This window comes from Grammomys surdaster, unplaced genomic scaffold, assembly GCF_004785775.1.
Source record: "Grammomys surdaster isolate TR1022 unplaced genomic scaffold, NIH_TR_1.0 63, whole genome shotgun sequence".
Classification (NCBI taxonomy): Eukaryota; Metazoa; Chordata; class Mammalia; order Rodentia; family Muridae; genus Grammomys; species Grammomys surdaster.
This window is the reverse complement of record NW_021604565.1, coordinates 30045608-30069279: the sequence shown is the minus strand read 5'-3', so window position 1 is coordinate 30069279 and position 23672 is coordinate 30045608. Positions and strand designations below refer to the sequence as shown.

General features: G+C 39.8%; 1 protein-coding gene across 7 annotated transcripts in view; it reads left to right on the top strand.

The window, feature by feature from the left end:
• Enpp2 (ectonucleotide pyrophosphatase/phosphodiesterase 2) overlaps window positions 1–23672 on the top strand; it is a 115287-nt gene that overhangs the window by 76829 nt on the left and 14786 nt on the right. For 4 of the 7 annotated variants that reach the window (XM_028767898.1, XM_028767915.1, XM_028767888.1 and 1 more), the window contains 7 exons: window positions 5798–5923; window positions 9454–9485; window positions 10180–10307; window positions 12098–12185; window positions 12375–12462; window positions 13714–13898; window positions 16374–16425. In XM_028767898.1, coding sequence (XP_028623731.1) covers window positions 5798–5923; window positions 9454–9485; window positions 10180–10307; window positions 12098–12185; window positions 12375–12462; window positions 13714–13898; window positions 16374–16425 — 699 coding nt within the window. The remainder of the gene's footprint in view (window positions 1–5797; window positions 5924–9453; window positions 9486–10179; window positions 10308–12097; window positions 12186–12374; window positions 12463–13713; window positions 13899–16373; window positions 16426–23672) is intronic. The other 3 variants (XM_028767922.1, XM_028767906.1, XM_028767939.1) reach the window with 1 other exon arrangement.

The following is a 23672-nucleotide window of genomic DNA, read 5'->3' as shown; positions in this document are numbered from 1 at the left end:
TCAGACAGTTTACATGTGGTAGGAATGGCTTCCTCTGTGAATTCAACGTGGCAGGTGACAGACTCCTGCCTCTGTGAACCATGTCTCCAGAAGGAGTATACAAAGTTGAGTAGCTAAAATAATAATTCTAAGTATGTAAACGAGCTAGAGATGTAAGAGTCTTGTCAAAAACATAGCATTTTAGAGAAAATGGTTTCCTGGAGCTCGCAGAGGGAATCCAAGGCCAAAATCAAGGGCTCAACACAGGAAACTTATTAAGAGAAAGGATCAGTGTAGAAAGTAGCCTGTTCTCCCTCTCTTCCTCCTCCCTTTCTCTGTCCCTCCTCCTCTTTTCCTCCTCTTTCTTTCCTTCCTTTCTCCCTCCCTCCCTCCCTTCCTCCCTTCTTATTTCCTTCCACTATGTAGCCCAAGACATATCAGTCTTCCAGCTCCTGGGACTGTAGGTGTGCACCACCATGCCATCAAAGAAATGATTTCTCTAAACTACTTCTTAAATTAGAAAAACATTCTTTTTTCTCATGAGCATTTTGTGAGACGTTTGAGAGACCATAAACATCTCATGTGATTGTAGAGCTAAGGGCCTCAGGGAACATCTGAAATATATATTTTTTACTCAACCTTCCCCCTAACCCCTCCCAGATATAACCAGCCTCCCTGTCTCTACCACTTCTTCTCATCCTTGTGTCTTTTTTAAAAAAATAATTTACTAAATCAAATTTGTGCTACTCATATATCCAAGACTGTGGGGCCATCTATTGGAACGTGGTAGACTTACTGGGGTTTACATTCTTATAGAAAACTGATTCCCCCTCCCCTAGGACTCTCTGTCAGTAGCTCTTCAGTTAGAATGGGGGCTCATGTTTCTTTCCCGTCTCATCACTGTTTCTCTTTTGCCCTGACACCATCTCTAGCTCTACGTTGCTTTACCCTGTCTTCTGCATTAGTCTCTGAGTATTTGGGAAAAGGTTGTGATATAGATGTTCCCTTTATAGCTGAGCACTCCAGAAACTTAGTTTCTGCATTTTGTCAAGTTGTGAGTTTTTAATTGTTGTTCATTGCACAGCAAACCAACCAACCAACAAACAAACCCTGATGAGGTCTAAGAGCTGCACTAATCTGAGATATAGAGGACAGTTGTATACTATGTTCTCTTAGCTAACTAATAACAGTTGGTTTACCCCTGGATCATGTTCTTGTGGCCAGATTGATATTATCAAACATGTTTCCTCCTATCAAGCAGGCCTGAAATCCAAGTAGAGAGTGACTGATTACCCTCATACCATTCATGCTACTGTTACATCCAGGGGCTGTCTTGCCACACTGCTCCTTGTAGTTGACAGGGTTCACAGCTGAGTGAGACTGTTGATTCTTTTTTTTTTTTTTAATCATAATAGTCTGCGTAGCACCTTCTGGTAGTCTGAAATCTAGTCGACAGGAAGAGAACTTCATATTCGGTACCAACTGAGTTTTCAGAGAGCATTTTAATTCAGACATGTAGACTCAGTTCTAGAGAGTGTCATCTAAGTTCTGAAACTATCAACCTGTAAATTATAGTAATGACCTTGGAGTTGGGGGTCTTTCCATTTTAGTAGAGTGTAAAAAAATTGATTGACTTCTTGGGAGTTCTGTTAATAATAGTGAACCTTCCTAGCTCTATTTTGGCTCCTGAGATTTTATTTCCAGAGCATTCTAGAAGATCTGAGAAACTGGGGTAAGAGGTGGGTTTTGTGGATGCTAACTTGCTTCCCCAAGTAGATTAAATGATACCCTCTGTAAGATCATTCTCTACTAGTTTGGCTTAGTGGAAAGTTGTAGACTGGGTGGAAATGGTAAGCATATGACACACTAATTCAATTTAAGTTGCCCAGAAGTGTGGAGAACATTAGCTCACATGCTAGCGGCAGACATCTAAGGGCCCAGTAAGTCACATGTCAGAGCACCAAAAAGGTCACATGCAAACTAAAACCCGGTTCTTAATATGCAGATTGCTAAAAGGAATGGCTCCATTAGTTTTGGAAAGCCAAGGCACCTCTTTTTCTGAAAGGTAGCTTGCCTACTATTTCAGGCCTTGGGTTTTGACAGAATGAATTTCAATAGACCTCAGATCACACCATGACTCTTGAGAACATTGGATATTGTATGTAATCCGCCTTAGCAATTCTCAGTCCTTCATGGGCAGACTGAAAACACTGGCTCCACACAGGTGAAGTCAGCCTGGAGGGGAGGAGATACTAGAGGAACCCTGGGCACATTTGCCTAATGGTCGGTATAAGCAAGGGTGATTGCTCAATGTTGGAACTGCAGAAGTGACAGTGTTGAAATGTCACAAATAGAAGATTCTTTCCATCTTCCATTCATCTGTTTTTGGAGCTTTTTTTCCCCCTTTCTGGGGTAATGTTTTACTAGAACATAAAACTGTTTATTTTAACTTTGTCATCTGGAAAGTTTCCATGTCAAAAGAAAAGACATATGATTGTGTTATGTTAAAACATGTTTTGCTCTTTCTTCATGCTAATTGATATTAAGAAATAGAAAAGGAAGACCACTGAGATGGCTCAGTGATTAAAAATGCTTGCCATGTGAGCCTGGTGATCTGAGTTCAGGCCCTGGAATTGCTGAAAAAGTACAGAGAGAAAACAGAGTTCATTGAGTTGTCCTCTAACTTCTACATGTACACTGTGGCACCCTTTATTATGAATGTACACAACAATAATAAATAAAATTTTAGAAAGAAAAAAAGATCTGGGGTCTTCAGAAGTGGTAATTTGACTTGTAGCAGATCTCAACCACTCTGGATTACATTTCTTTACTCTAGAACCTTAAGACTTTTTACAAAATCATTTATTTTCCCTCTTAGAGAATATTAACATACTAGATTATACAAGGCAATTAAGTGGTCTCTCTCATTCCAAGGAAAATATGTTCTAAGACTCCTGGTAGATGCCTGAGACTACAGATAGTACTAAACACTATGTGTCTATCATTTCTGATACATTCATAATTGTGATAAAATACCATTTATAAATCTGACATAGTAAGAAATTAACAATAATCCATAGTGATAAAAATATATTTTCTGATTGATAAAAAAATCAATTAGAGTATGCTATATCTTTTATTGAATATTTTATTTATTTACATTTCAGATGTCATCCCCTTTCCCCACCTCCCTGAAGCCTCGTATCCCATCTCCCCTCCTCCATTTTGCTTTTATACCATTTTAATTACATGCAAGTATTAAGGTCAGTTCTAGGTTGAGGAACTAGCAATAGGATAGATGTAAATAGTCAAGGAACAAGCAAGACAATATACACAAATAGTCAAAGAACAAGCAAGGCAATAAACAAATTTCTGTGATCACTCCCATGATCACTGTTTCTAAGGGCTTATCAGGATGACCAAAATATCTGAGCTTACTTCCCTGTCCTAGTCCAAAGTCATTTTCTAGTCTGAAGCCTACTTCTTTGTTCTAGACTAAGATTTAGATTCCTGCCTGAACTTACTTCTTTGTTCTAGCCTAGTGTCAGATTCCTGCCTGAAGCCCATTTCCTTGTTCTTGGTCAATGTCAGATTCTTGCTAAGCAGCCCCGAACGTTCTCTGCCTCTCCCACCTTTTTATTTTATAAACAAGACTGACCCTGTCTTAGATCATTCTGACAAGAATGCCTTCCTTGCCCATTGTGGAATATGTATTATCAAAAGCAATGCATTTCTGTCTTAGGTTGGTAAGGCTCTGTGCAGAATCTTACCCATCCTTGGCTAACCAGCCTATTAAATTAATAACTCTGTCTGGGGGTTCGTTTTGAGTTTCAAGCCATGTACTTTGGCTGTCAATATGTTGATGTTGTTAAAGACAAGCTTTAACATGATGAGCAGGACAAAAAGGGCTAGCATGCTCAAGCTATATATGCCATTCTTGAAGCTTGACAAAAATAGAAATACTGACCTCAGACAATTTCATCAGCAGTATTTGCTGCATCAACGCTCAGCAGAGCAGCATTCTTTGAATTCATAAGCTCACTATGCAAAGTTAAACATCCAGAGAGGTGTTAGAATTATGCCAAATACACTGTAAGTATCTTTAAACTTTTTCCTAATTATAATGGCTATCATTGTAAGTTTTAGAAGTAACACAAATACAATGGTATTTGGCATAACATTCGAGATGGTATTGGTATTGGCTCCTTAGTCTTAAATAGAGTATGCTGTATTAAGAGTTAGAACTATGACTGTTCTTAGCTACCTTGGCTAAATGGATGACTTTCATCTTGAGTAAAATGAAACAGGCTAGCAATTAACTTCATTATCTTATTTAGAATGGAAATTATAAGTTATTTGTTTTTGAAATTTTCTAGTAATTAGTTTTTTTTACTTGAAAACTAGAGCTTCAGAGAGTAAGGCCATAAGAATGGGTTGTCACCAGTTGTTGGCGGTGACCTCTCTACTGCAGATGGTCACTGTTCTGAGTTAACTTGTGAATTCTAAAAATCTCTATGGGATTTAGATCTGTAGTGCTGCTAGAGTCTATAATCTTGGAATTTAAATTAGTTTTCAAAATATTGCAAATTTCCCTTCCTCTAGAAGACAGAAAACAAATTTAGGGGTAGGAATGAATAATCACTAGTTATTTTTTTTCTCACTAGACTTTTTCTGTGTGATAGATGCTACCCTTCCAGTTCCAGTGATCTTGTTTAAAACTTTTTTTTTTTAACGCAGTGTTTTGTTTTTCCCTTTGGGTGGTCATTTGGAATGACTTCAGTTTTCTTTCCCCCATTTCTTCTTGCCAGTATTGTTTTGTCAGTAACACCCAAGGCCACCAGTGAAGATGGTGACGTGATTATATCCTTAAGGCAGGGGACATTCTAGAAAGAAAGAGAGCAGGAACAGGAAATAGCATTGTTTAAATGTGCGTGTGCGTGTGCGTGTGCGTGTGCGTGTGCGTGTGCGTGTGCGTGTGCGTGTGTGTGTGTGTGTTCAGAGGCATCAGATCCCCCTGGAGCTGGAGTTATGGGCAGCTGAAATTGGTTTGACTGGGTTCTAGGAAGTGAACTCTGATTCCCCTCCAAGAACAGTATGTACTTTTAACCACGGAACCATCTTTCCAGCCCCAGAAATGTAATTTTGCAAAATGGAAGTAGAAGTCCATGTTCCAGTCATTTGTGCCACCCTCTCCATTACCCTAATGGCAACAGATTCAAGCAATTAAAGAATAATCTTTTTCATTATGAGTGTCAATAGTTTGTGGTTTTCAAACATTATCTTATTTATCTATTTATTTATTTTGAGAGAGAGAGAGAGAGAGAGAGAGAGAGAGAGAGAGAGGATAGCACTCATGTAGAAGTCAGAATAGAATTTTTGGGAGTCAGTTGTTTCTCAGTGCCATAATGGGTTTCAAGGATCAAACTCAGGTGGTGAGGCTTGGGGATAAGCACTCTTACCCACTGAGCTGTCTCACTGGACTTTAAACATGGCTTTTGGTGTTGCTGTTCTTGCTCAATAACTCAAAGTAATAACCGAGGTGACACATTTTTAACCTGTATTACATGTGGGATGATGTGATTAAATGAATGTGCTAGAGAAAGAGTGTATAGATACATCTTTAAAATGTCACATCAGAACAATCTCAGCTGTGATATTTCCTCGAATTTGCTGGAATCTGATTAGAGATTTAATTAAATGTTACAATGCTATCTTTAGTGAATGTACTTTTGTTTTTTTAGAATTTTAATTTTAATACTGCCTGACAGTACTTGTGTGTGTGTGTGTGTTTGTATGTGTATGTTTTTCATCCCCACAGGAATGGAAGATGTGACATGTGACAGAACTGAGTTTTTGAGCAACTATCTGACTAACGTGGATGATATTACTTTAGTGCCTGGAACTCTAGGAAGAATTCGATCCAAGTCTGTCAATAATCCTAAATGTAAGTTAGTCCTGAAAATATTAAGTTGAACTAATAATGGAAGAAGTAATGTTCTCTGCAGCTAGAAAGCTTGGGCAAGAAATCCTAGTTGAGCTTCATTTAACTTTCTGATCTGTTGATAGAAGACTTGTTACCTATGAAGACTTTTGTGCACATCAGCATGTGCTGTTTATAGTGGTTTTGAGCAGAGCATCATCTACTGAACATTTGCATTTGGTTTTATCACGTGGGAATTGCACTTAATTTTATGCTTGTTTACAATATAAGGATCTAGCTGTATGGGAGAGTTTTCGAGTTTCAAAGGCAGGCTGGTCACTTTGGTGAAGGTAAGTCTCTGGGTTGACAGAACCAATGGCCTTCCCGTCAAATTTCCTATGTGCCTCCTGAAAGGAGGGCTCTTTCTAGTTGTCAGAGTGATCTACAGAGTAGAAGAGAGGAAAAATACTGTGTTCTTACAGACTGTTAACTACTCTGAAAAATTAGAAATTGAAAAAAATTAACTAGAACATTATGAGCCTTTGCTTTAACTTGCTTAGCAGTACTTCTGGTTTGTCTTCCTGTCATCTCAATTGTGAAAACTACATAGCTCTTTTTAATTATTATAAAGTCTTTTTCATCACACACACACACACACACACACATCAGTTATATCTGGTATTATATTATATAAGGATATCTTCATATGAGCACATATATTTTATATTTATAAGCATATATATAGTTTGACTTGAGACATACTATATTAAAATAGAACCTCAAAATAATAAACCATGGACATGAAGCTTAAAGCTTTGGAAACTTAAGTTTTTCCTGAGTTATGCTCCTAAGTTGACAAAGTTATATTCCTAAGTCGACACAAATGGGACACATTCCAGGGTCAATGTTGTGAAATCAGCAAAATATTGGTGTTTCTTCCTCTTTTTCCATGTGCTTTTCTGTCCTTTGTTGCCTCAGTACCTTTGCTCCCTTGAACTGGAGGGCAAGCATCTTTATTTTTAGCATCTGCATTTTAAGGTGTATGTGCAAATTTGCAAATCTATTTGAAACAGAATTTCTGACATCAGTAAATTGAGTAGATTTACTGGGGAGATTGAATAGATGAGAAACTTTGTTAGGGGCCTTTGGAATCATACTACCTCTAGTGAAATATTTATGCTCTCCATTCATTTTGAGAGACAGTGAGCTGGTCCATGAAAAACGCAATGGTGACCCTATACTGTTGTTCACACTGCAGCTCTTCCAAGCTCCCATTGAGACACGGGAGAAGCATCGTTAACACACTGTGCCTCAGGTTCCTCATGCATAGACTAAGGATTGTGGGGATGATTAAATAAGAGACAGTGTAAATATAATTACATTGTATTTAATCTGTAGTCCATGCTATATGTTGAGTACAAAGATGAGGTCTTGGCCTTATTATTGTTTCAGCTGAATATAGACACAATCTTATTTAATTCCTCCAGTATCCTTATGGGATATGTATTGTCATTATATTTATAGACAGAAGTTAAAGGCAGAGAGAGGATTGAAGGAGCTAGCTCAGAGGGTGACAGTAAGTGGCAGAGCTCCAATTGGAACCCTGATTTGCTGATTCTTTTAAAAAAATTAAATTGCATTTGCTTATTTTGTTCATAGGTATGTATGTATGCACAGACACACAATAGTGCTATGTGCCCTAACATGTATGGAGGTGCAAGGAAAACTCGTGGGAGTTAGTTTATTCCTTCCACTATGTCCTGGGAATGAAAGTCAGGTTGTCAGAAATGGTGGCAAGTACTTTACTGGCTGAAGCAACTGGTCAACCTCAATTAGCTGATTCTTAATCACTTCATCCTTTCCGCCCTCCCAGTGGCCTGGGTAGCAGGAAATGATGATGAGTTTAGGTGTGAAGAACTGATGTCTCAAACATATGCCTTTGGCATTTCCTAAGAATTCTCTGGGAAGTGTCTGAGGCTGAAGTGGCCCTGTGTTTTTTGATTTCTCTACACCAGCAGTTCTCATCTTGTGTGTCCCTACCCCATTGGCAAGCCTCTATCTCCAAAAATATTTACACTGTGATTCACAACAGTGGCAAAATTACAGTTATGAAGTAGCAATAAAAACAATATTTTGGTTGGGGATCATGACATGAGGAACTGTATTAAAGGGTTGCAGCATTAGCAAAATTGAGAACCGCTGCTCTAAACTATCAAAAGAGATGGATTTATTCTGTTTAGTCCCTGTGAAGACTATGTTTCACAAGGCCAAAGAGTGTAGAGGTTCAGAGCATGGCTGGCTCAGTGAGACTGTGTGTTGTGCTCCAGTGTGCAAGCCCCCTTACCTTCTAAAACTAATTGGCTGATTGAAGATTCGGGTCATCCTGTAACCTGGTATCATTTTGAACAAATGATCATAGAAGTGTCTCCAAAGCTCTTAGAGAGAAATGGGTGCACAGCATGGACTCAGGTTATGATTGCCACGATCGCTTGCTTGCTACCCATTAAATGCAGCTATCAAAATTTGAGTAGAATGGGGTTTACATTTTACCTTTCCATTTCAGAGCTTTAGGACTAAATTTCTAAAGATGGTACATTTTCCACAAATATGAACAATTGCAGATATTTATCTAGTACTTACTAAGCACCAAGCACTAGAGACTAGAGCAGTCAAACAGTCAAACACACACACACACACACACACACACACACACACACACACACACACGGGCAGCTCCACTAATGTTTCTGGGCTAGGGAAGGCTGCACTGGGGGAGCTGGGTCTCCTCTGAATACTGCTCTTCCCTTTCTCTTGATTCTATAATGACATACTGAATGCCCTTTTATTTTGCAAACAAACAGCCTATAATCTCTTTTTCCATACAATCCCCACAGAGGGGCACCTTGACCATAAGATCCAGTACATACACAGACATCTTCACCATACTTTAGGCTAGTTCCGAGTGTAGGCTGAAATAGTCTTTGTCTCCTGGCAGTGAACACACACACATACACACACACACACCCAAGAGGGTACACACATGTAAGCCTACAGCTGCAAAGGAGTGCTCACCTATGTAATTATACCTATGATATCACCACAGAAACTGCTTATTTGCTGCATTAGAATCTCATCTCGCCATGATTGGTGGCTTGTTCCAAAGCATTGCAGAGAAACAGGAAGGGATGATGAAAGACCCCTAAAAATGACCAGTTCAGTTCCTGGCATGAAACTGCCAATAAATTCATGTGAGGGCTGCACAGAGATCTGTTTGGGAAAAATTGAAGCAAGTTACCTAGCAGTACTCTTTAGCTTTGGAAGGAAGACTTCCTTTCTAGACAAGGAGCCTGGCATTGTGCATTGCAGATTGCTGTGGGCTTTGTGCCACTGGTTTAGCTACCTCTCTGTTATTGAAATATGAAACACCTACACCCAGTTACACATCTGTTCAAAATGATACTCAAAGAAGTGGAAGCATCAGGTCTCTGTAAAAAAAAAAAAATCACTTTTCTCTGTTACTATGTTTTGAAATCTTTCTCCCTTTCTCTGCACAGATGACCCTAAAGTCATCATTGCTAACCTCACGGTAAGTGTTGCAAGGTTTCTGCCCTTGGAGCAGCTTCGACATGCTCACCTTCCCATGTTTGCCTTCCTGGTGGGTGGTTAGGAACATTTTACTCACTGACCTGCAGTCCTGTGTATTTGTTTCTCCTAAGCTTTCAAAACTTCTGGACCGAGGTCAACTGTAGACTCTCCCCAATGGTCTTGGCGATGATCCAAACTGAGGCTTTGTTCTTCTTATTAAGCTGAGCAGTATTTGCTCATGATTAATCAAATCTTTACTTACTCTCAAACAGATCTACCCCCGTCTTCTACTTCCCCCTGGTCCCAGATAGAGACTTCAAAGCCCTTGAGCTTATCATCAGATAGGCCTGCACATGTCTACCCCTCTCCTCCCACTGTGCCTCCCACTCCTTGATTTGAAGCAGTTGGGAAAGACCTTGAGTTTTAAACTGTCCTCAGTCTTGGGCTCAAGAGTCAGGAATTAATCTTAAGAATTCTTCACCCCTCTGATAGCCTATGACTTATTTCTAAAGTTGTCTAACTCCCTTGAAACCTATTTGCTTTTAGGATACATTATTTAATAAGGGGTAACAAGTTCCATTTGTTTAGTAACCATCCTTTTGTTGGGCTAACACCATTTTCACGAGACAGAATAGGGCTTTTTTTTTTTGGTAGAAAATCTCCCTCCATAAGACCAATATTCACTTATATTTCAGTGTAAAAAACCAGATCAGCACTTTAAGCCTTACATGAAACAGCACCTCCCCAAACGTTTGCACTATGCCAACAACCGGAGAATTGAGGATATCCATTTATTGGTCGACCGCAGATGGCATGTTGCAAGGTAACAAGGGGAGCCTGTCTCCATCTTTGCAAGTACCTATGTGGCACCTGGAAATCCTTTAAGGTTCTTGGTCATCATTAAGAGAAATCTGGGCTGGAAATTTCATTGTTTAAACAGTGTGTGTGTGTGTGTGTGTGTGTGTGTGTGTAGTAGATAACTCATGAGAATAGAAAGAACCACATTTCTAGTTCCTGCATCTTTTTTTTAGTTTTCATCCATCACTGTGCAGAAGTTTTACTCCTTGAACAACTTGAAATACAGGTAGGGTCTTGCTGACGTGGTCCTGGTTGATGTGATTGGATGTAGTAGTGTTTGTGGAAAGCCCCTGTAAATGTTAATCTTGAAACCTCTATTGCTGTGAACATGCCTTGCGTTTGCTCAAGATGTGACTGGTGTTTGCCTCAATCAAAAGTCTCTCTCGATCAGGTGACCACTCTTTCCTTTGGAATCTGCTGGGGAGCATGTCTGGGGGCTCTGTTACTTCTACAGAGTCACAAATTGAGTCATTTTTATGTAGACCTGGAAGTAGTGTTTTCTCAGTCATTCTTATTCTATCTCTGATTACAAGACCAGTGTCATGAGTATGCCTGTAGTACTAATTGAATAATTACGATATGTACTTGAGCTGGCCAATAGTTTATAAGTTAATAGCTAAGCACAAGAAGATTATGAAAAGGCTGGCCTTCTAGAAACGTGTGAATATAAAACAGACACACACACACCATGTAATCTCCTACTGTACTGTAAAAGAACCAAAGAGTGATATGAAATCCAGAAATTATTGGAACCACGTATGATAGACAAAAATTTACATAGAAATATTTCATAAAAGACATGTCCTAAATAGCCTGACTGACTGTATCTTCTGAAGGATCTTTAATGCTGGGGGCACTTAGGGAAATTAAAAAAAACCTTGAAGTTGTTTAGTTTATATGGAAAGGTATTTTGGAGCAGATGTTAAATGAGATGATACCAGTTGAGCAGTTTAGTGAAGAGCAAAGGCAGGTACTAAATTCTTTGAAGTTCTGCCTTGCATTGTTGAATTATTATACATACATATTACTAACCTAAGTCCAAGTTACTGTTGGGTAGAAACCAACTTGTTAGATTTCTTTATTTTCCCCAAATGCTATTCTTCAGTGTTATGTGCCCTGCCTATTCTTAGGCAATACTCATATTAATAAGCATCAACATTTTTGATGATAGAGAAGCCATAAAAATTTATGTAAAGGGGTCTTTCTGTCACAAAGGTAAGAGTAAATGGTCATGATGTCTTGCAAGCAATATTTTCATCCCTTCCCCACTTCTAAATAGATTTTCTAGGTGAGGTCAGGCTTTTGTTAACTATACTATGGTTAGTGTTAAATTGACCACTTCATGGACTCTGGTTTTTATTATCCTACCAGGTAAGTTTACATACAAATATTTTTATAGAATGCAGATCTCTACAAATTGATTCAACATTGCATATTTTAAAATGCCTCCTGTGTTTTGGGACTGAGCTGTGTGAGCACATAGCAGGGAGAGATATTCTGTTCAGTCCAAGTGTGAGGCATAGAGAGGACTTTGACTCCTTTTCAGAACTTTCCCTTTAACCTGGGGTAATAAGCAAAGCCAGGACACTAGAGAAATGAACAGACATCCCTTGTCATCGCCATGGGAATGATGTAATCAAAACAGAGAGACTTGGCTTCAGATCTTTTCAGGGATCCTATGTACCTCTAAATTTGCTTTCTATCAGCATGCTTTGTGGCAGAATCCTAACTAGTCATAAAATTGTTTTAATGTAGGAAACCTTTGGACGTTTATAAGAAGCCGTCAGGAAAATGTTTTTTCCAGGGTGACCACGGCTTTGATAACAAGGTCAACAGCATGCAGGTATGTCTACAAAACTGAACTGAAATTGAATTTCATAATTCTCAGGGCAGGGTGGGAATCATGGGCTTTGTGAAGCTGTAGGGAATTAAGACACAGAAGAGATGCTATTTGTAGAAGCATAAATGGTTAACTGTGTTTTCTCTTCTCTTCTCTTCTCTTCTCTTCTCTTCTCTTCTCTTCTCTTCGAAGACTGTTTTTGTAGGTTATGGCCCAACTTTTAAGTACAGGACTAAAGTACCTCCATTTGAAAACATTGAACTTTATAATGTTATGTGCGGTAAGTCACTTGTTCAATCAAACCTGGTGAAACTTTTGGTCAGTGAATTTCCTTTCTGCTAGAGAAAGAAATGAGGTGTCTATTTTCTAAGACCTCTCCCTGCAAGAAAAAAAAAAAGTAACTTGCCCATTGGTTCAAAGGACAGAATGTCACCCCCTTCTAAGGCTTCTTTGTGTTCCTTCAACAGTTGACTAATGGGGAGTTTTCATAGTGTTGGTGTTGGCAGCCTTTGGCTGATCTAACATAGCATTACAGTTTGACACCGTTGGTCAGAGACACGATGAAGCAAGAGTTCCACGCAGACAGAACGTTCTCCCACCTCCCTCTCTTACATTGCAGCCCAGTGAAAAATTTGCCAGCTTGCATCCCAGCCAGCTATTTATATGCTCCTAATTATTTTTCTTCCTTGAGCTTCTCCTTGCTGAATGAGGACAGCTTTTCCTATTTAGTAAGGGAGTGCCAGTCTGGTGGTTAGAGGGGGAGTCTGAAAGTCGGGTCTCCAGGGTTCTTTTTCCCAGGTTGGCTGCTAGCTCTTCACTGTCCTGTCTCTTAGCTTAGGCAAGTCACTGTGTGCCCACTTGGCAACCATTCAGTTGCTGTGAAATCAGCCCGTTAATCCCTTGGTGGCCCATCAAGGCATATTGCCAAAGCCTCTTCTTGTCCTCACACTTTTGTGGAGTGCATTAAAGGGCAGGCTGTGGGTATTTACTGATTATGTCTTAGTTCAAAATTTGGCTTTAAAAAGTCAAGAAGAAGTCTAGAGGGGCAATGGTACCAACAAGGTCACACACATTGACAATGGCTGAGTGAACCATTGTACTACTCCAAGTTTTTGAGGATGACTATTCATGTATACACAGTTCTGCTTGCATGTATGCCTACAGGCCAGAAGAGAGCACGAGATCTCATCATAGATAGTTATGAGCCACCATGTGGTTGCTGGGAGTTGAACTCGGGACCTCTGGAAGAGCAGCCAGTGCTCTTAACCACTGAGCCATCTCTCCAGCCTCAAGGAGGATGACTATTCATGTTCTAGCAATGAAGAGAAGTGTTATTTCTAGAAGTGTGGGCAAGGCATTGTGAAGTCAGAATGGTTCAGAAGATGTGGAAGGAATGGCTGACGTGACAGTTTAGCTCCACTTGTGATTTGTGTTCAATATTTATAGGCTGCTGGAATGTGATAGGTTTTGATTCTTACCTTATCTCATCAGAGAACAAATAAGAAACACTGCATCCTTTTCTTTCCATCAGATCTCCTAGGCTTGAAGCCAGCTCCCAATAATGGAACTCATGGAAGTTTGAATCACCTACTACGCACAAATACCTTTAGGCCAACCATACCTGAGGAAGTCAGCAGACCCAATTACCCAGGGATTATGTACCTTCAGTCTGATTTTGACCTTGGCTGCACCTGTGATGATAAGGTAGAGCCAAAGGTAGAGATAATCTTTATGCTTTATCATGGAGATGTTTGTTTTTGTGTACAAAGCATTCTTCAGTAGAACTCTCTGAGTAGAGTTGATTTCTGACTCCACTATCTAAAATGGAGCCAGTGACTGGTTATGACTTTATTTTACTTTATTGTTTTAAATTTGTTTCGTATACTGAATAGGGTATGTGGCTAACATGTTAGACAGTGCAGGTCTGGAGAATGAAGGGTCAAAAATGTTATTTTCTAAATTCACAATATATAGTCAGAAGCAGGCTCTTTTACACAATTGTGGATTTCCAGTGATTCATGGTGAGCCATGAATATCAATGATTTGTTCATAGATAGCTATGTCAAAAATGGTTTTGAAAGACCCTCAATAGTTTAAGGGAATTGGGAGAACTATTTGCAAAACCTGGACAGGGTAGACGGAAATCATTGGGAAATGGGCATTGCTCTGGAACTAGCAGACTACCTTCTAAGGCCTGAAAGGTGAGGGCAGATAGAGAATTACTAGGGAGATTGGCAGGGGAGAGGGAAGGAGGAAGTGGGGAGGAAGGGGAGAATTGTGTTTGTTAGAAGACTGAAGCCTAACCGCCGTGACCTGTGACATGGAAGTATAACACTAGGCTCTGTTTCCTCTACTTGGCTCTAGCTGTCTTCCATGGTAGAGCCTGACTGTAAGCCAAAAGACAAGGTTATTCTCTACTGCAGTCCCTAAATCTCACCTTTCTTGGTCAGCAGGGTGAGGAAGGTACAGGATGGTGTGTCCTTGAAAACATACCACTAGCCTTTTTAGATACAAAACATCAACATCCACAACAAAATCAAAACAATAATTTAAGTATTAAGTATTAAGCAATAATTTGCTTATTGAGTTTTTTTTTAAGTTAAGATTTTTATATCTACCAACCAGTGCTCCTGTTAGCAGAAATGAACCAGTGTTTCCACAGAACTGAAACGATGCCTGTACAGATCAAAGGTGTTGGTTCATTTTTATATGCTGTTTAATTATAGGTAAAAGGATGAATTTTTTCTTAGCCTCTGAAAAGTGGATAATAATTCTCCTATTACGCAGTGTCCTTTTATTACCATTTACCTCCTCCCAGGATTCCTAGGGGCATCGAAGCTACAGTTTGGTGGCTCTAGAGTGAGAGGAATAAGTTTTTTCTCTTCCTTTCCATTTCTGGATTCACCTCCTTCCTACCTTTGCTCTTGATAAGAATCTGAGAGGCTAATAAATGAAGGGAAGGCAACACTCAGAAGCCAGGGGCATGAGGCTGCCCAAACCAATAAAAACCAACTTACCAAGAGGATCACAGATAAGTTTAGAGGACTCTATAGTTACATTTGTTCTCTGTATGACCTTTAGTATAGGCGTATTTTGAATATATTGACAAAGTATGTTACATAAATTTAGCATTAAAGGGTTTCTCAAAATATCTAGTTTTCCTTCCTTCCTCCCCCTACGCCATCTTCTTCTACAGCACTGCATTATTTGGGATTCTGAAAGTAGTGTGTACTTCTCATGCCTGACTCTGTATATTTCCCTTTCATATATATGTATGTATATGTATATATATATATATATATATATATATATATATATATATATATATATGAAAAAATATATATGTGAAAAAGTGTACATATATATGTATATACACACATATATGAAGTATCTTAAAGTAACCTATGGTATAATTTTGCACATGAAAAATTTTAATATGGCTGCTGTTGTAGGTTTTGGATTCTGTAACTTTTTGATTCATCATTATTTCTGAGATAAGATACATTTTTGTGTATTATTATATGAACCTGTAGCTCATATTTTTATAGTAATTAGTAACCTTTGGTATATAGATATAGTTCATACTGCTTTTATTCATCTTACTGTCTAAGAACATTTGGTAATTTTCAAATATTAGCCTTACAGTAGTTCCGCAGATATTATTGTAAATGGGCTTTGATCATTAATACGTGAGAGTCTCAATGATAGGTGATAGGTGATAGGTGCAGACGCTGAGCAGTGTGACTTTCAGAGTTGCTCAGTCATTCCTCTCCAGAAGTATTGAGACGTGACTGTTTGGATTTGACAAAAAGCAATTTTATACATCTGTTTGGATCATTTTAGTGTAGACAGAAATTAATCTGAGATATGGGGCACTACTGTCACTCTCTTATATGTATGTGCCCAAATAACCACCCTTAACCAGCCTGGCAAGCTATGGAGATTGCAATCTTAAGGGAAGGGAACTGGGTCAGGGGAGATTGATTAAGGTGCTCACAGGCACATAGGTCAAGTCGAGAAGGCAAATGTGACGTAAAACAGCAGCCCCCCAGGAATGTTTACAACACTGACAGACTTGGGGGCTTTCTTGGGGATTTAGCAAGAAGCTAAGTAGAAAGAAGGGGAAAGGAAAGAAAAAAAAAGATTATCCCTGATTTGCTTTCTTTCTTTTTCTGGTTTTTACATGTGAAGAACAAATTGGAAGAACTCAATAAACGTCTTCATACCAAAGGATCTACAGAAGGTAAGGGGGCGTTCAAAACCAACAAAATAAAAGTTGACTTCTAGGTTTTGAAAATTGACTTTAGACTGGAGCTGGAGCGATGGCTTGCTGTCCAGGAGATTGGGTTCTATCCCAAGCACCCACATGGCAACTCACAACCAGCTCCAGTCTGAGGGGGAGCTGATGCCCTCTTCTGGTCTCTGTGGCCACCAAGCACACACATGGTTAGAACACATACTTATAGGCCAAACACCCACACACATAAAAGAAAACAAATGAACAAACAAAATCAAAGACTTCCTATCTTACATGATGGGCACAATACTTGAAAAATTTCTATATGTATTTTAAATTGTTTTTTATATCTATGAGTACAATGTGCCAGCTATCTATTGGGGGAAATTCTATTAGTGTTTTGATTTCCTTTAATAGCATTAAAGCTCTAAAAAAGAGGAAACAAATCTACTGGGTATCTGATGGGTTACAAGTGAAGGTGCTCAAGGGGCCTTCTGTGATGGGAATGGTTCTCATAGTGGTAAAACATTAGCTCCTGGTGCTTATCCCAAAGCTGATCTGCCTAAGGATTGGTGGTTAAGTTGTAACGGAGAGAGGTGCCTAGAGGAAATCAGATTTCCTCCATCACACTCCGAGTTATCTCCACCCTGACCCAGGCTCCTCTTATTTATATCTGACAATAGCAAGCCTTGTGGAAGCTTGCGATATGCCAAAAACCAAACACAAGCCACACCTACCAAGAATCCCAATGATATCTACCACAGAAGAAAGACACGTCTTGTTCACATTTTAGCATGTGGAATGTAGCTTTAGTGCAGTCTCCTATGATTACTGTGGAATCTACGCTGACGACTTGCCCCTTATGGGGCATGCGATGCTCACGGCAGCACAGAGAACTATGTACTAGATATCAGGACTCAAGTGATGTCATTTCTACTCACAGCTCACAAGCCTAAATCAGACTCATGATACCAATGATGCAGAGTTTATTCTTTCCACTGGACACTGTCCTACAGGTCACATGGCTGCAGTTTAAGATAGAAAATAATTAGGAGCAATAAAACAATCTATCACTGGGGAAACTCCTTCTTTTGATTAATTTTATCTTTTTTTTTTTTTTTTTTTTTTGAGACAGCATCTCACAATGTAGCTTCGGCTGTTCTGGAACTCACTGTGTAGACCAGGCTGACTTTGAACTTACAGAGATTCACTGGCTTTTGTCTCCTGAGTGCTGGGATTAAAGGCATGCACTACCCTGCCTAGCTCTTCCTTTTGATTTTGGAGTTCTGGGACATTAGAGGAAGAGAGAATAGGAAGCGGCTCTGAAGGTTTTCTACAGTAGATGGGATGACTGTCTGAGACAGAAGGGGGTGAACTGAAGAAGCAGATAGAACAGCACAGCAGCTCCTCACTGTGTGCACATATCCCCCACGGCTATCACTCCAGCCATCAGCTTCCATGTGGTCCTGTTTATCAGATGTGTGTTTCCCATCTGACTAAGCAGAGGTTGAGGAAGGAAGGCAGCAGCAGGTTTTATTTACTTGCCATGCTTCCTTTTCTATAAAACAGTTTCATCTTTCTTCCTCTTCTGTATCACCACCCTCTCCCTTTTCCCTTTGATCACAGAACACACAGGCCTCCTGGCATGTAACGGGAGAGCGTACTATTAAAGGCAGGATTTTGTCCGTTGAGGTTTTATGTGTCTCCCACAAACTGTATGAACCACTTGAAAGTTTGGCACCTAACATTTAGTGTACTATAATATCATTATAAATGTACAAGAGCAACAGCGAAAACACAAGTTCCCAGGGTGGTGGGGTAGGGAGTCTCACAGAAATAGCACCAAGATGCTCCTTAAAAATGACTGTTAGTTTGTTCGTTCATTCTGACCACTCTCCATGGATTCTTGTACATTTGCTGGTTTAAATTCTAGCTGTTCTTGGTCCTAAAGCATTTCCACCTGCCTTGCAATATCTGCATCTAGTCTGTTGGTGAGTAGGCATTGCGCTCATGTAAGAAAGTCACTTCTACAACCTAGCACAGACTCCTCAAGCATAAGAGAAAGAGGCCTTGTTGTGGTGAATTTGTGGCTGCCAGGGCTAAATGGAACTGTAGTTAGTAACATTAGTTCTCTGCAGCTTTGCTCAGGGCTGTCCATAAGTGTTGCACATGTATCATGGGAGGGGCTTCATGTGGACATTTTTGTGGAGGGAAACTTTTTGTCCTTATTGACTGTTTGTTGGGCCTTAGCTGGATCTGACTCTTGTGTCTCTGAAGCAGCACCACCCACCACTGATGGGTTTTAACCTGAGGCTTCAAAAGGATAGCAGAAAATATTGGAGGATAATCTTGGCAGCTGTATTAGGTACTTTTATATCGAGTGAAGAATGCCTGTCAGATCCAATTTGAGTCCTCAAGATTTATTCTGGCTCATGGTTTCAGTCCATCCTGAGGAGGAAGACATGGCAGAACACTACCAGTTCGTGGTAGTGGCTGGAACATGTGGTAGAGAGGTAGCTTGGAGTGAAGCTGGAACCAGGGCCATGACTACCACCTTCAAAGGCCTGCCCCTAGTAACTTGCTTCTGCCAGTCAGATGACCAATTCCTACAGGTTCCTTGCCCTCCTAATACAGCACCAACAGTTAAGGAAGATATGCACATGCCAGCCTGTGGGGAACATTTTCAGACTCCATTCATGACAGTAGCCTATGCCCTGGGTCTGGTCATGGCCTATGGGACCAACCCTTAAGGACACGAGAGATCCAAAATAATGTTGCATTATGTGAAAACCATTTCCTTAGATTCTAGAATTTGTGTAAATGTCAGTGTTCCTTCTTCTATGTCTCTTGAATTTCATCTCCATCACTTTATTAGTTCTATCTCATTCATTTCTATAACAGCAAGACAAGATGTTCTGGGTCTGAGTACTTTATATATTCTACATTCAGGCTCCTATTCAAAATATCCAGTGTCTGCTAAAGTAGAACCTTGTAAAATCAAATTGTGTGTGCACGCATGCACACACACACACACACTCATTATATTTGAAGTAACTACTTTGACTTTCTAACTTTACATATGTTTTGAGACTTATAGAGCAGTTTATAAAGCTAATATTCTATATGAAGATGTAATGTATTTCTGGTTCTGGTTATTAGTTTAAAGTAGATGCAGGTCATTGATACTTTACGCATTGAGTCAAATGTAATATTGCAGCATTTCTATGTTGATGTTTTATTGTCCTACACTATGAAATAAGCCAGATGTTTATGCAAAGCACATGTGAAAGCTTCACGTTCCAGTCGTGAAACAGCCTGGAGTCTATTTGAGGTTAAAAAAGTATTAAATTAGTCTTATGTGATGTTTTGCTACCAATATTTACATTGTTATACAATCATGGCCTATATAAAATAAACAGGAGGAAAACCGTGGTCTTCAAAATTGGTTTGCTGAAGTCAGACTGCTTCTAGGTAGGTGGCAAATTCTAGATCTGTGTTGCATAATGGCTTTCGTTTTTCGGTCACAAATAGCTGATATAGTGGCAGGCTTGCTATGCAATGAAAACTCATTTCCTTGTGACAATGAGTCTGCGGATGAAGGAATGGAAGCCATGGAAAATGGAGACTTTCTGCACAGGCAGCTCTGCATTATAGCCAGAATGGGAAGAACTATACTAGTTACTTTCATCTTAGTCTTTTCTCCATTGCTACAAAATATGTTGCATTTTCTTAAGCAAGGACTTGTGGTCACCTTTTTACAAAAAGGAACTCAAATCATTTTAATGCCTATGTATGCTTGCTACTTTATATACCATATGAACTTAATTTATATAACAGCTGACTTAGTAACTTTTGCTAACTGGGTAGAGGAATCCTGACTATTGTTTGGAGACCTCTGGAGGCCTTTCTTTTGGAATCTTGAAATGTTTCCTGTCTCTTTTAGGTTTTGAAGATTCTAGGGTGTTAAAGAAGACGGTGGCATACTTGCTGTTTTCACTATAGATGTGTCCGTGCATGTACTATGGAAAGCATTTGGAAAGTAGCTAGTACTGACATTGCTTATGATTTATAGTAGAATTCAAGATACTGATGCTAGACACTAACTTACCTATCGGTGTTCTTTGCTGATATTGAAGTTGAGCGTGGACCCTCTACTGTCCTGCTATAACAATAGCCATAGATGCTTTGGGTGAAGATCGAAGTTGGCGTTTTATGGTCTTTGTTTCTCAACAACGTAACACTTCTGAAAGATGGAAGACATTGGGAGGTTAAGTAGTAAGAGTTACATAGGTAGGCAGAGCTGAGCTGAGATTTGACATGAGCTGTTTGTTTGCTCGTTTGTTTGTTTTTTTGTTTTGTCTAAGAATGCAGCTGGGGTTGTTAGGAGAGACCGGATTAGGCTGCAGCTGTTTCTGAAGTGCTGATAGATGCTTTGATGCAAACTCTTGTTTTCACTGGAGAGTCCCAATGGAGATACCTTGGCACTTATGCTTATGCTCAGAAAGAGTAGACATTTCATTCCAATTCAACCTTCAGTAGACTAATCCAGCAGGCAGCCTCTGACTGGAGATTACACAAAAGACTAGGGAGGAGAATAACGAACTAGAAGTTGGGCCCTAGATATCGGGTGGGCCATACGTGCAACTTTACTTCATCCATAAAATAGAGGTGATCCTGATGAGTCCAGTCTGTCTCAAAATTAGGCAGGCCACATGTAGAATTCCAGATTTTTTTTAAAAAATTTGTTTGTTAACTAATTACCAGGTAGATGTGTGATTGGTGTCATTGGAGACAGAATATCTAACGCAGATTAAGTCCCTGTCTTCATAGGATTGCTGTTCTGTTGCAAGGTTTAGCAAGCAGGTGAACTCCAGTAGAATGTGTTAATGGTGAAATTGGAAAACACAAGGTGAGGACTGAAATAGCAGGAATGACAATAGGTGCTTGTCAGGACACAGGAAAGGGGAAGGGAAAAGCATCGACTTTTTTTTTTTTTTTTTGGGAGAGATTTTGTGGTAAGGTTTAAGGATATGTTATTGTGGGAGTGAATGTTTAAGCAAACAAAGAGGGAGAAGGATTTTCATGTGGCTCCAAGTCCATCTGCTAGAGTATGAATCAGGAAGCAGAGGGGGGAGAAGAAACACAAACTCGAGTCTGCATGACTAAACTCTGGAAGACAAAAAGAGTGAATTCTGGGGAAGTCCACACCACTTAAAAAGATTCGTCTCACGGTTTTTTGCCAAATGTGGTATCTGGAGGGGAACTCTGGCATACGCTAAAATGCCAGAGACTCTACTGTAAACACGGAGCTTGGGTGTGGAAGGAAGGCTGTGTCTGGAACTCTGTGTGGTGGGAGCTCAGCCTGGGAAGACATGCAATACACTAGATCCACACCAGGAAATCAGAAGAAGGACCCAGGGAGATGCCTCACTTGTAAGGTGTCTGCCACACAAGCATGAGAACCTGAGTTTGGATGCCTAGCATCCATGTTAAAAAACCAGGCCTGGCATGCTTTTGTAATCCTCACTCCCACCCCCGTACTGGGGAGGAGGCGATGGATTCCTCTCTAGACCTTACTGGTCGCCAGTCAATCAGTAAGCTCCAGATTCTCTGAAAGAACCTATCTCAATAAAACCAAACCTGATATCAACCTTTGGACTCCATATGCATGTGTATACAAGCATGAACAGGTACATACTTAAGTTAGACAGACACACAGACACACACACACAGACACACAGACACACACACAGACACACACACACACACAGACACAGACACACACAGAATGAATTGTGAGAGATGATGGATAACGGGGTGCTAAAGTACTTTTGGACAGGTGGAAGTACTTCAAAATTCTAGAACATAGTAGGGTAACTACAGTTGGGCAAATTTAATTATTGCGTATTTTAGTACTACTAGTAGAGAAAATCTTGAGTGGCTCAACACACACACACACACACACACACACACAAACCATATTTAAGCTGATTACTCTCTTGTTAGATTGAGCTGACCATTATACATTTTTTTTTTTTTACTGGAATTAGGCCACATAAATACATACAATTGTACTTATAAAAATTTTCTAAAAATTTTTTTTAAATTAGGTATTTTAAAATGTCAATACTTTCCATAGATTAGAAACCAAAGGAGGGAAAATTTAAAATGAAACCACAAGAATAAGTTGCAGAAACAGAGCTTGTGGGCTGCCCTTGAGACAAATAATCTTAGCATGTGTGAAGACTGAAAGTCAAATCCCTTTTGTGGTCTGAGTAGGAGCATTTTGTTAAAGAGAAATGCAATGTGTGGTAAAGAGAAATACAACATGTGGTTCCCCCAAGATGTCCAAGACTAACAGAACTGGGCCATGACTGGACCTGTGATTCACAGGCACGATGATAAAGCAAAACCTAGGTCTTGATTCTGAATCTCAAAATTTATTTTTCCTACTGCAAAAATGATGTCTCTTCTTTCTTGCACAAATTATTAAGCCATAGAAAGAGCTAGGTAGATTTCTGGGGAGCCAGGCAGGGGTTTAGGCTGGAGTTTGGGAAGGGATGATGTCATTGTACATTTTTCCTTGAGCCCAGTGACAGTTGAGGGAACAAAAGCAAATGAGATAGTGACATGCTTGTGCTTGGCTGTATTCTAGAAGCTGCAGTCATGTCAATAGCTTGAAGCTGTAGAATTATTTTCTGAAGCAAACCCCTAATCTTCCTGTGCTTAGCTGAAGAGCAGACAGAGATGGGGGGGGGGGACTCCCGGGGAGACTTCTCAGGCTGGTCTATCTTGTGCCCCATCTGTCCCTTTCCTCATGTTCCTTCCTTCTTGTTTGAACTGTGTGACTGTGTTGTTTGTCAGGAACTTTGTTGGTTGTTAACATCAAGGGTGACAGATGTAAACTGGTGTGGAGATTACACTGGCTTAATATTATCTGCCCTAGAATGGTCTTTTTTTTTTTTTTTTTTGCCAGTTCATGCCTATTTGCAACATGTCTCGTCTGTGGTACCATCATTCTGTGTGGATACCAGAGACAGTATAACCTGTGCTACATGCTGATTATTGCTGGCAGGATTGTCTTTGGACTATGAGCTCTTTGAGGGCAAGAGCCCTAAATCATTGTTACTCAGTATCTCTATTCTTCAGCCCAAGGCCGGGCACAAAGAAGGATCTTAAACTTTCTTTCTTTTCTTTTCTTCCTTTGCTTCTCTCTCTCTCTCTCTCTCTCTCTCTCTCTCTCTCTCTCTCTC